Source organism: Helianthus annuus, chromosome 1 (genome assembly GCF_002127325.2).
Source record: "Helianthus annuus cultivar XRQ/B chromosome 1, HanXRQr2.0-SUNRISE, whole genome shotgun sequence".
NCBI lineage: Eukaryota > Viridiplantae > Streptophyta > Magnoliopsida > Asterales > Asteraceae > Helianthus > Helianthus annuus.
In genome coordinates, this window is record NC_035433.2 from 74,480,411 (window position 1) to 74,493,168 (window position 12,758).

The 12,758-nt window shown below is 32.8% G+C and overlaps 1 protein-coding gene and 1 long non-coding RNA gene across 2 annotated transcripts; both read left to right on the plus strand.

Annotated features, from left to right (window-relative positions):
* Positions 1-5,423: 5,423 nt before the first annotated feature.
* Positions 5,424-6,587, plus strand: LOC110898681. The gene has a single exon (XM_022145508.1). It carries the CDS (start codon positions 5,424-5,426, stop codon positions 6,585-6,587), a length of 1,164 nt encoding a protein of 387 aa, XP_022001200.1.
* Positions 6,588-7,424: 837 nt separating this feature from the next.
* Positions 7,425-7,834, plus strand: LOC118481954. The gene is made up of 2 exons (XR_004866408.1): positions 7,425-7,475; positions 7,714-7,834. It is a non-coding gene; the product is annotated as an uncharacterized LOC118481954 (long non-coding RNA).
* Positions 7,835-12,758: the final 4,924 nt, after the last annotated feature.

The window sequence follows — 12,758 nt, forward strand, 5'->3', positions numbered from 1 at the left end:
TACACGGCCTCTTGCCTAAACGGTACTTTTTATGGCTCCAGGGCTCCAGGTTTTGCAAAAATATTTAAAGATGAACAAAGGGATAAAAAGGAAACTGATATTTATTCATAACTGTTCTTCCCTAAGGAAGAACTTCTTGATATTTACATAATATTCTCCTTTAGCAAGGAGATTACTCACTAACACTCATACTAGTTACAAAGGAAAAGTTGGAAAAGGAAAATGATACGAGAGAAGGGGATGGGGATTGGATTGCCTAAACTAAAGGAATTCAACTTCTTTATATAATAGAAGTGAATTTTACAAAAGACCATTATAGCCCTTAATCAATCGTCATGGATGACGTTTTTTTCAATCGATGTACCCATGTGTTGGGTCCAGTTCTCGAGTGTCTTCATCTGAAAAGTAGCTGTCTTTTTCAGTGGGGTTTTTGTTTTCTTCTGAAGAAGATGCTTTGCAGTATTCGCACTGATGGTTCTCAAAGGTGCGTTGCAACTTTTGACAAAGTTGTTCTTTAGTGGCTGGGCCTGCTTCTACTTTATTAAAGATGATGCGTTGCTCCATCCTTTCTAAAGCTTCTTTTTCATGTAGTGGTAGAGGAGTTCCACTATAGCTAGTAATTATGCAGTTAGTGCTGCAATAATTTACTTTGTTAAAGCTTCCTACTTTAATTTTCTGTAGGTTTTCTAGGATTTGTAAAAATCCTTTGGTCCTGATATGTAACCATTTTTCATAGTCTTCATAGTCTTCTTTTATCACCCTTGAAGGATTGACCGTTCTTGCTTTGGCTATGCCAATTTCTAAATGATGGTAACTTGGAAAGGTTTTTCCTTGGTACCAGTCAGGGAGTGTAGAAGTACACTTGATGAAGATTTTTGCATCTCTTGCAGCAGCAATTTTCTTTCGAAAATTCTTGATGGCTTTCTTCATTCCTTCAGATAAATTACTTATTTCAAGTAAATTAGGAGAAGGGTAGATGAACTTTGCTAATCCAGCGGAGAATGCTAGAGAAACTAGTTCTGTGTTTGCACCTGGACAAAAGATAATAAGACTTTTAGTAGCCTTGTCTTCTGTGTAAATATGTTCGAACTTGAAATCGTCTTGGCTTATGGCTCTAGCCTTTGACCAGATTGCTCTGAATTCGTCTAAAGAAATAATATCTTTTTCTTCTTTCTCTTCAATTTTTGTTGGTTTTGAGAAAGTGTTGTTTCTGAATTCAATAACCCTTTCTTTTTTCTTGGGTATCAAAGGTTCAGAAAAAATGGTTACCTTTAAAGGTATTTCTTTTTTCCCGCATGTTGCTGAATATCGGGTGGCTTCTTGTTGGGCTTGTAATAACGACCCAAATTTTTTGAATGGATAGTCAGTTTTTTCAACATAATTTTTGACTATGGCCCAATCTTCATAAATTCCTCTATGGTCACCATCAAAAATGACATAAAATCTAGTATTTTTAGGATTTTCTGGTTTTTGTGTGACTTGGGAGTAACTTGGTCTGAGAGAGACCTTTTCAGTTTTTGGCAAACTGTCAGCCATCAACGGATTTAATGTGCCTTTACCAGAGCCGTTTGCTTCTGGGCTAGATGAAGATTTTAGTTCTTCATTTACTCTATTTTTGCTTTTTTCCAAAGCAACAGGAGTGAACGGACTTGATTTTTCTTTACCCTTTGCCGTTTGAGGGGGAATAGATTCAGATTGTTTCCTTGCGGATTCCTGCTCTGAATTAGCAGTTGTTTCTAGACTTTCGTCATAGAGAGCTATCTGATCTCGAATAGCTTTTAGTTCTATCAAAAGAATTTTTTCTTTTAGGCGTAAAGCCTTTAAATTCTCCATTTTTTCAAAAAATAAGTTTTTCTTTTTGTGAAAGTGATTGGTGATGCCTTTAGTTTGAAGGGTATGTGCTCCTTAAATAGGCATGAAAAGTATTTTATTGTTAGAAAAATTTATTTGAAATACGTATTTGTTTACGTATTTTGAAAATCTCGTGTCAAGCAATCAGCTAGCACGTTTTTGGACCCTTCAAGATGCTCGATGTCGAAAGAATATCTTGAAAACCACATCTGCCATCTGACAAGACGACCTTGTTTGTTATCTCCTGAAATTTTTGTTTTCAGAAAATAAGTAAAATTTTTATTATCTGTCCTGACTAGAAATTTTACAGGAGTGAGATAAATAGAAAATTTAGAAATAGTATTTTTTACCGCAAGTAATTCTTTTTCATTACTGTGGTAATTTTTTTCGGCTTGTTTAAAGCTTCCAGAAGTATACTTACATATTTCTTCTTTTTCGGTTGTTCTGGCCTTCAAAACTCCTCCCCAATAATCATGAGAAGCGTCTGTTTCTATGATTAAAAATTCATTTTCTTTTGGAAGATAAAGTTTTGGAAAACTGGTTAGGTTTCTCTTTATCTTTTTGATATAGTCTACATCGGATTGTTTCCATTCCCATATGTAGTCCTTTTTTAATCTTACCTGTAAAGGTTTCCTAAGTTCTGCGAGTTTAGGAATGTAACCTTCAGCATAGGTTAAAATGCCTAAAAATCTTTGAAGATGTTTTTTATCTTCTAAAGTATCTGGGAATTTGTGTAAATTCTCTAAGATATGTTTTTGTGGACTATGAGTCCCTTGATCTATTTCAAGACCCAAAAAGTTTATCTTTGTTTTAAAAAGATTAGCTTTCTTTTTTGATAAAATGTTCCATATTTTTCAATTGTTTTTAAAACTGATAAAACATGAAAGTAATGTTTATTTTCTGAGTCTGAGAAAACTATAATATCGTCGACGTAGACGGTACAGTAATTTTCTAAACCTCTTAAAGCATTTTGCATATGCCTTTGAAATATGCTTGGTGCTTGCTTTAATCCAAAAGGGACTACCTTCCATTGATAATGACCATCGGGACATGTAAATGCGGTTAGTAGCTGAGATTCTTCATCTAACAATACCTGCCAAAAACCATTTTTGCAATCGAAACTGGAAAAATAGGTTTTTCCTCTTAAAAGAGTTAGTAGTTCCTGCATACAAGGGAGATTATGGCTGTCGCCTTTAGTAGCTGCATTAATGGCTTTATAATTTACAACCATACGTTTTTTCCCTCTTCTTTTTTCAGCTTCATTTTCAACTAAGAATGCTGGAGACATGTGAGGTGATTTACTTGGAATAATTAATTTTAAATCAAGTAATTCCTTAATTTGTTTATTAAATTCTTCTCTGTCCCGAGGACTGTACTTCATAGGTTTTACCCTGATAACAGTTTTAGGATCAATGAGTTCTATTGACGCTTTCATCCATTTTTTGGATTTTTCAGGATCAATAGGATTTTCTGAACAAACTTTTTCAAGTAGTTCTTCAATTTTTTGAAACTTTTGTATTTCAACTAAAAATATCCTTTCTACTTTTATAACTTCTCGAGCTATATTGGTTCCAGGAATTTGTTTTATCTTTGAATCTTTTTTCATGGATTCAAAAAAATTTGGTTTTCCAATTTGAAAACCCTTTGTAACCTTTTTAATCAAAATCATTTCTTGATTAAGATGAAAAGATACTCTGTCTAACCATTGAGTGAAAGGTCCATAAAGTTGACAGAAATTATTTCCTAGAAGTAAATCCATACCTGAATCTTGTTGGTAGATAGTAGGAATGGTAAATGGTTCTCCAGAAAAATAGATGACAAGGTTCCTACAAACCTTATTTAACTTAATGACTTCCTTGTTAGCAACTATTACCTTAATATCTTTGGGAGTATTTTCCCATAGGTCATTAGGAATTATGTGTTTGCTTGCTAAACAAAGACTTGCCCCTGTGTCTACATAACAATGTATGGCGATTGCTTTATATCCTTTGAAAAAGATTTTTCCTTTGATATAAATTGAATTTGGATTAGTTATATTTGAATAAGCTAATTCAAAATCATGTGTTTTATGAATTTCTTCTTTCTCCCAATTAAAGGAGTGAACATAATTCATTTTTCCCCATAAGATAAAATAATCTTTTTATCTTTTAGTTTTTGATTATCTCTTTCTAGATGGAAATAAAGTCTAGAGATCTCTAGATTTATATTTCTAAAAAGGTTTTCCATTTGACCTTTATTGGTCATTTGAAATTGATCCAAAAGGCCATGATAATGCATTTGGACTTTTAGAACTTCCTAGAGATGGATTTCCAACGTTGAAGTTTGGAAATGAATATTTTTGAAAGCTTTTTTTCATCATTAATTTTTTCTTTTTGCTTTTCGAGCATAAAAGTTTTTGAATCCATTCTTTCATCAATTTTGTCTGAAACATCTTTGATGATTTTTGCGGCAGTTGCCTCAAGATTTTCGTTTGTAGAAAGACTTTCTACCTTTCTAATCAAATCTTTAACAAGTTCCTCTAATTTCAAAAGAGTAGTCATGTTATAGATATAATTGCTTTTTTAGTTCTAAGCTCAATATTTTTTTTGCTTAGAAGCAAAAATGTTTTTCTTAATAATCTTTATATTAAGAGATTTTGTTTTATGACTTAACATCAAATTAAAGAAAATTTTATGTTAAGTCATAAAACAAAATCTCTTAATATAAGATTATTAAGAAAAACATTTTTGCTTCTAAGCAAAAAATTATTGAGCTTAGAACTAAAAAAGCAATTATAACTATAACATGACTACTCTTTTGAAATTAGAGGAACTTGTTAAAGTTTTGATTAGAAAGGTAGAAAGTCTTTCTACAAACGAAAATCTTGAGGCAACTGCCGCAAAAATCATCAAAGATGTTTTAGACAAAATTGATGAAAGAATGGATTCAAAAACTTTTATGCTCGAAAAGCAAAAAGAAAAAATTAATGATGAAAAAAGCTTTCAAAAATATTCATTTCCAAACTTCAACGTTGGAAATCCATCTCTAGGAAGTTCTAAAAGTCCAAATGCATTATCATGGCCTTTTGGATCAATTTCAAATGACCAATAAAGGTCAAATGGAAAACCTTTTTAGAAATATAAATTTGGGATCTCTAGACTTTATTTCTGTCTAGAAAGAAATAATCAAAAAATTTATGAATTACATTCGGATTGGAGCATTCATCCTTCTGAAAAAATTCTTGAATTAACTGATATAAAAGGAAAAAATTCTTTTATGAAAAAAGATATTCAAAGATTAAAAGATAAAAAGATTACTTTTTCTTGTGGATAAAATGAGTTCTATCACTCAAAAATTGGAGCAAATTTTAGATGAACAATTGGATACCCTTCCAATTGAACAGATAAAAGAACTTGTTAGTCTCATTACTTTAGATAACGAAGAATGTGAACAAAAGTTTTCTGAAGATAAAATCTTAAATGAAAGATATTTTTCTGAAAATAAAGAACGAATCTTTGTTTTAAATAATGAAGAACCAAGAAACTTTCCTATAAAGAAAGAAGAACCCGAAACTGAAAAAAAGCTCTTCAGATATGGAAATGTCTCCAAGACATAGAGCAAACAATGCTTCTACTAGCAGAAGTAACAGGCATAGAAAAAAGGACACGGAATTTTCCATGCCATACCATAAGGGTATACCCGATTCTAATAGTAATGGTAGTGCAACTACTATTAATACTATTAAAATTGATTGTATCTTCAACCTCGACAAAAGAAAAGAGGTAATTGATAAATGGAACACTGAGATCAGTCTAATCATTCAGACTAATTCAAAAGAGTTTTCTCAGGCTAAGGCTTTATTATTATTATTAAAACATAAGTCTGCAGGAATTATACAAAACTTCATCAAAGGAACAACTTGGGATGAAAATTTACACGGTGAGGATCTTTTTGATCAAATTATAAATGCAATATATATGATGTTTTTAGGTCTCGACCTCATAACAGATAAAGACCGAGAAAATCAAAAAATGCTAGAAAAAGCAAGACAAAATCTTGCTAAAGCACAGCTTTGTGACATATGTCTTTTAGATGATTTCACTTGTCTTTATGAAACAAATTTATATAAATTAGGCACGGGTGAATTCCATTCATGGATTGATGCTTACCTAATGAAAATTCCCATCGTAGGAGAAAAGGCGAAAGAACGATGGAATAAGGAAAAGAATCAATTTACAATGCATTCCCTTGGGTTTGCTACAAGAATTGTTAAAGAAGAAATTGCATCCTATTGTGATCTTTCTAATAAACAAAAACAGTTAAAACGTTTTAATAAAGACTGTTGTAAAAAACTCGCTGAGTTACCACAATTATCTTTTGGTTGTGAACCAACAAAAGATAAAGGTTATTTCAAAAAGAAATACAAAAATAAATATAAAACAAAAACTAAAAAACGTTTTTGGAAAAGCAAGAAAAGAAAATTTTCACCGGGAAAATACTTTTCTAAAGAAAAACCTAAGGTCTGTCCTCAAGGTAAGAAAAAATGTCGTTGCTGGATATGCTCCGAAGAAGGACATTATGCCAACGAATGTCCCAACCGACAAAAATTTCCGGAAAAGATAAAATTTATCTTAGAAGCCGAACTTGAGGGATATTTTCCTTCTGAAAATATTTTTGATGGCTATACGCAAGTATATGCATTAGAAATACGAGACAACTTGTCATCCTCTGACTCTTCTATAGAAGACTCAGAATGAATTATGTCCACTCCTTTATTTTGATTTTGGCAGGTATTGTTAAATGAAGAATCTCAGTTATTAACTACATCCACATGCCCAAGATGATCATTATCAATAAGAAGAAAAAGGTAGTCCTGTCAGATGACAAATGTGGTTTTCAAGATATTCTCTCGACATTGAGCATCTTGAACAAAATCTTCAAAATACGTAAACAAATACGTATTTCAAATAAATTTTTCTAAAAATAAAATACTTTTCATGCCTATTTAAGGAGCATATACCTTTCAAACTAAAGGCATCACCAATCACTTTCACAAACAGAAAAACTTATTTTTTGAAAAAATGGAGAATTTAAAGGCTTTACGCCTAAAAGAAAAAATTCTTTTGATAGAACTAAAAGCTATTCGAGATCAGATAGCTCTCTATGACGAAAGTCTAGAAACAACTGCTAATTCAGAGCAGGAATCCGCAAGGAAACAATCTGAATCTATTCCCCCTCAAACGGCAAAGGGTAAAGAAAAATCAAGTCCGTTCACTCCTGTTGCTTTGGAAAAAAGCAAAAATAGAGTAAATGAAGAACTAAAATCTTCATCTAGCCCAGAAGCAAACGGCTCTGGTAAAGGCACATCAAATCCGTTGATGGCTGACAGTTTGCCAAAAACTGAAAAGGTCTCTCTCAGACCAAGTTACTCCCAAGTCACACAAAAACTAGAAAATCCTAAAAATACTAGATTTTATGTCATTTTTGATGGTGACCATAGAGGAATTTATGAAGATTGGGCCATAGTCAAAAATTATGTTGAAAAAACTGACTATCCATTCAAAAAATTTGGGTCGTTATTACAAGCCCAACAGGAAGCCACCCGATATTCAGCAACATGCGGGAAAAAAGAAATACCTTTAAAGGTAACCATTTTTTCTGAACCTTTGATACCCAAGAAAAAAGAAAGGGTTATTGAATTCAGAAACAACACTTTCTCAAAACCAACAAAAATTGAAGAGAAAGAAGAAAAAGATATTATTTCTTTATACGAATTCAGAGCAATCTGGTCAAGGGCTAGAGCCATAAGCCAAGACGATTTCGAGTTCGAACATATTTACACAGAAGACAAGGCTACTAAAAGTCTTATTATCTTTTGTACAGGTGCAAACCCAGAACTAGTTTCTCTAGCATTCTCCGCTGGATTAGCAAAGTTCATCTACCCTTCTCCTAATTTACTTGAAATAAGTAATTTATCTGAAGGAATGAAGAAAGCCATCAAGAATTTTCGAAAGAAAATTGCTGCTGCAAGAGATGCAAACATCTTCATCAAGTGTACTTCTACACTCCCTGACTGATACCAAGGAAAAACTTTTCCAAGTTACCATCATTTAGAAATTGGCATAGCCAAAGCAAGAACGGTCAATCCTTCAAGGGTGATAAAAGAAGACTATGAAGACTATGAAAAATGGTTACATATCAGGACCAAAGGATTTTTACAAATCCTAGAAAACCTACAGAAAATTAAAGTAGGAAGCTTTAACAAAGTAAATTATTGCAGCACTAACTGCATAATTACTAGCTATAGTGGAACTCCTCTACCACTACATGAAAAAGAAGCTTTAGAAAGGATGGAGCAACGCATCATCTTTTTAATAAAGTAGAAGCAGGCCCAGCCACTAAAGAACAACTTTGTCAAAAGTTGCAACGCACCTTTGAGAACCATCAGCGCGAATACTGCAAAGCATCTTCTTCAGAAGAAAACAAAAACCCCACTGAAAAAGACAGCTACTTTTCAGATGAAGACACTCGAGAACTGGACCCAACACATGGGTACATCGATTGAAAAAACGTCATCCATGACGATTGATTAAGGGCTATAATGGTCTTTTGTAAAATTCACTTCTATTATATAAAGAAGTTGAATTCCTTTAGTTTAGGCAATCCAATCCCCATCCCCTTCTCTCGTATCTTTTTCCTTTCCCAACTTTTCCTTTGTAAACTAGTATGAGTGTTAGTGAGTAATCTCCTTGCTAAAGGAGAATATTATGTAAATATCAAGAAGTTCTTCCTTAGGGAAGAACAGTTATGAATAAATATCAGTTTCCTTTTTATCCCTTTGTTCATCTTTAAAGATTTTTGCAAAACCTGGAGCCCTGGAGGCATAAAAAGTACCGTTTAGGCAGGAGGCCGTGTAGGGAAGAATTGGTTGGGTTGGTCACTTGGAAAAATCAACTTAAAGATTTACCTAGTCAAATAAAAAGGAAAGGTATGTTCTATTCTAAGTGTTAAATTACTTTGAAATATTTATATTAATATCTCCTTAAGTATTTTTATAAACAACTGTTTTTACAAACAAACACAAACATAATCGATTAACCAATATCGAAATAAAATGATTTATACTATCTCAAATAAATGATTCTTGTAATAAAAAAATCTAGTCAACAAGTGACTACTAAAATGGATTTCATTTTCCAATTCAATTCATCGACAAATTGTGTCGACAATTATCATGTAGACATACCTACTACATCAAAAACTTTTGTCATGGCATCTTTTGACAAATACCAAAATTATAAACGATTGTTTGATTGAAGCTTTTGTCATGGCATCTTTTGACAAATACCAAAATTATGAACGATTGTTTGATTGAACAAACCTACTACTACAAAAGTCAACAAATGATGACTATGTTAGTAATCAAGAAATTACTACAACTATTTGCTAGTAACCAAAAAATTACTACGACTATTGGTGTAGTAAAATTAAAAATTGCTAGAACCATTCCGCGTCTGGTATGGATATATGGATATATCCATTTCATGTCAAAAAAGATCCCCCTTCTTATTTGTATATTGGGTCTTTAACGAATCTTATTATCCTTGTCTTTGTTTATGTCTTGGGTTGGAACAAATTACTATAATTCGTCCCCGACGACGGATTAGTCGACATTTTTCACAAATTTTACGAACAGAAGCTCTCATTTTCATATTTGTCACTCCTTACTTTAATTTTGAATCCTTTTCTTGGAAGAAAATAAGTTTATTTTAATTTTCGATTTTGAATCGTATTCCTGCGAAAGAAAAAGAAATAGTGAAGTTGAAAAAAACCTAATCTTTCGAATCTTTGTTGCGGAGTCGATAAATTATACGACCTCTGGTTGAATAATAACGACTTACTTCAATTTTGACTCTATCTCCTGGCAATATTCGTATAAAACTACGTCGGATCTTTCCCGAAACATAACCTAGAATCATATCTTCATTATCTAAACGAACCCGGAACATGCCATTGGGAAGCGATTCAGTAATTAAACCTTCATGAATCCATTTTTGTTCTTTCATTCCAGGTCAAACCTCCTTGAAGTATCAACTAGTGGAGGAAGAACCCCATTAGACAACCCACTCCTCTTTTCTTTTTCACAAAAAAGAAGTTTCCTATTCAATTCGGATATTAGAAAAATTACCATATATAACACAAAATTTCTCTGCCTATTCTTTCTAGTCGAGCCTCCCGGTCTGTCATTATACCCTGAGAGGTAGAAAGAATTACAACTCCCATCCCCCCTAAAATTCTAGGAATTCTTTGATAGTTAGAATAGATTCGTAGACCCGGCCGACTGATCCTTCGTTTTTTCCCGGATGCATTGACATTCCCCTTTTTCTAGTTATTGACGCGGGAAGGAATAAAGAAGATTAGAGATACAATTAAATACCAGCCCCCTCTTTTCTCTTTTTTCCCTTTTTTAGAATAAGGGAGGAAAGAGAAAGAATAAAAGTGCATTCAACAACTGTGAGACTCGGGGTCGGTTTGGAATTAAATTCATATGAAATTTCTATGGAAGTCGAATACAAACAGTGGTTCTAGGGAAAGAGTATTATACAAGATACTTATATGAAATTGTATTTGGTATTTGAAAGGTTAGAAATCTTTCTATCTTATTTCCTATATTGATTGTAGTGAAATCTTGCATAAGAGGATAGCAAGTTACAAATTCTATTTTTTTTCCTTCCTTTCTTCTTTTTCGTTTCGGATTGAAAGAGGAAGAGTTGAGTAAATGAAAAATCCAAAGGAGGTTCATGGCCAAGGGTAAAGATGTGCGAATACCGGTTCTTTTGGAGTGTACCGCTTGTGTTCGAAACGGTGTTAATAAGGAATCAATGGGCAGTTCCAGATATATTACTCAAAAGAACCTGCACAATACGCCTAATCGATTGGAGTTACTAAAATTCTGTCCATATTGTTACAAACATACGATTCATGGGGAGATAAAGGAATAAATTGAAGCGAGCACTTGCGCCCTTATCTTACAAGGAAAGGGAAAAATGACATTATATATATATATATATATATATATATATATATATATATATATATATATATATATATATATATATATATAACATATTTAAATTTAACATAGTTAAAGATAATTATAAACAAACCAAATCCTATTTATTTATTATAATTAGAGATCCGGCTGAAATAGGATTTTAGGGATAAGAAATAAACTAACCAAACCATGGATAAATCCAAGCGAACTTTTCTTAAATCCAAGCGATCTTTTCGTAAGCGTTTGCCCCCGATCCAATCGGGGGATCGAATTGGTTATAAAACATGAGTTTAATTAGTCGATTTATTAGTGAACAGGGAAAAATATTATCTAGACGAGTAAATAGATTGACCTTGAAACAACAACGATTAATTACTATTGCTATAAAACAAGCTCGTATTTTATCTTTGTTACCTTTTCTTAATAATGAGAAACAATTTGAAAGAACCGAGTCGACCACTAGAACTCCTAGTCTTAGAGCGAGAAAAAGATAGGTTTACTCTTTATTCACTTGAATTCAAATCCCCATCCGAACTCAAACGCGGATTTCTATTTTGTTGGAAAAATCCAAGAATCCGGATTGAATTCTTGTGTCGTAAGAAAAAAAAAGAATAATCTGGGAAGAATAAATTTTTTTAGTGAACGTGTTGATTCATATTTATTTTGACTACTTTATTTTGACTACTTTCTCATATTTATCATATTCTATTCATTTTTATTCGACCTTCCCGGAGTTCATTCTCCGGGCAACTCCGTTTACGGTGGATTCCTTCCAACTTACTTCTTTTATGATCTCATTGGAAATCATATAAAGACAATTCCTATTTGATATAGCTATTTGTGCAAGTATTTTACGATTAAGAAGCAATTGTCTCTTGTACAGATCATTTATTAATCTACTATAACTATGGCATGCCCCCCTTTCGCGAATTGCTGCATTTATTCGAGTGATCCACAAATGACGAAAATTGATTTTTTGCCTATCCCTATCCCGATGAGCCGAAACCAAAGCTCTTATTTTTTGTTGAGTAATAGTTCGAGTAAGTCTTGAATGAGCCCCCCGAAAGCTTGATGCAAATAAACGAATTTTTGTTCTACGTCTCCAAGCGATATATCCCCGTCTAATTCTGGTCATTGAATAAATGAAACTTTAACGAATAACTAATCGATTTCCTTTCTTTCAGTTATTCTTTTGCCCCTTTCCTAGTATATGAATAACAAAACGGATTTTTCCAATGTATAAACTAATAATTCCAATGGCTTTGGCTACTATAACCTTCCCAACCACAATTTTTCTTTTTAACGAGGCATTTCACCTCGAAATACGAACTTGTACTATACTAGGTATTAAAAAAGAAAAGTAATGATAAAGAAATAGTGGATTCCATCGTTTCTATGGTTACCTCTTAAAGGGTGAGGTCTTCTCTATACACCAGAGCCTTTACTTCATTTAATCAATGTTATTGCTAACTTGTATAGTTCACATTCTTCGGCTCTACCCATGAATTATCCAATAATAGCTCTACCTATACATTAACGGTATTCAATTATGAAGATTGGCTGGGTAGCTGACCCTGTTAGTCCGTTCTTGCAAGAGGGGTTTATTTTAACTAAGATTTCCTCCGCTTAATGGATATCCATTTGCTACCAATGGAGAATTGCTTCTCATCTTGAATTGAGGTGAGTGGATTTACACCAACAGAAACCATAAATTTCATACACAATAAAAGGGATATCATCGATTTTTAGATAGGAAATGTAGTTCGTTTTTCCGGTCTATCCTATTTGATCATTGATATTCGAACATTGTTCTCTTTCCTTTGTTCTAGTTCATGATCCGAACGAGTCGCACATACACCCTAGTACATGTTCC

What these genes read in the sequence shown, in the direction of transcription:
- LOC110898681 (XM_022145508.1), top strand. Translation starts at nt 5,424, where the DNA reads ATGGAAATGTCTCCAAGACATAGAGCAAACAATGCTTCTACTAGCAGA.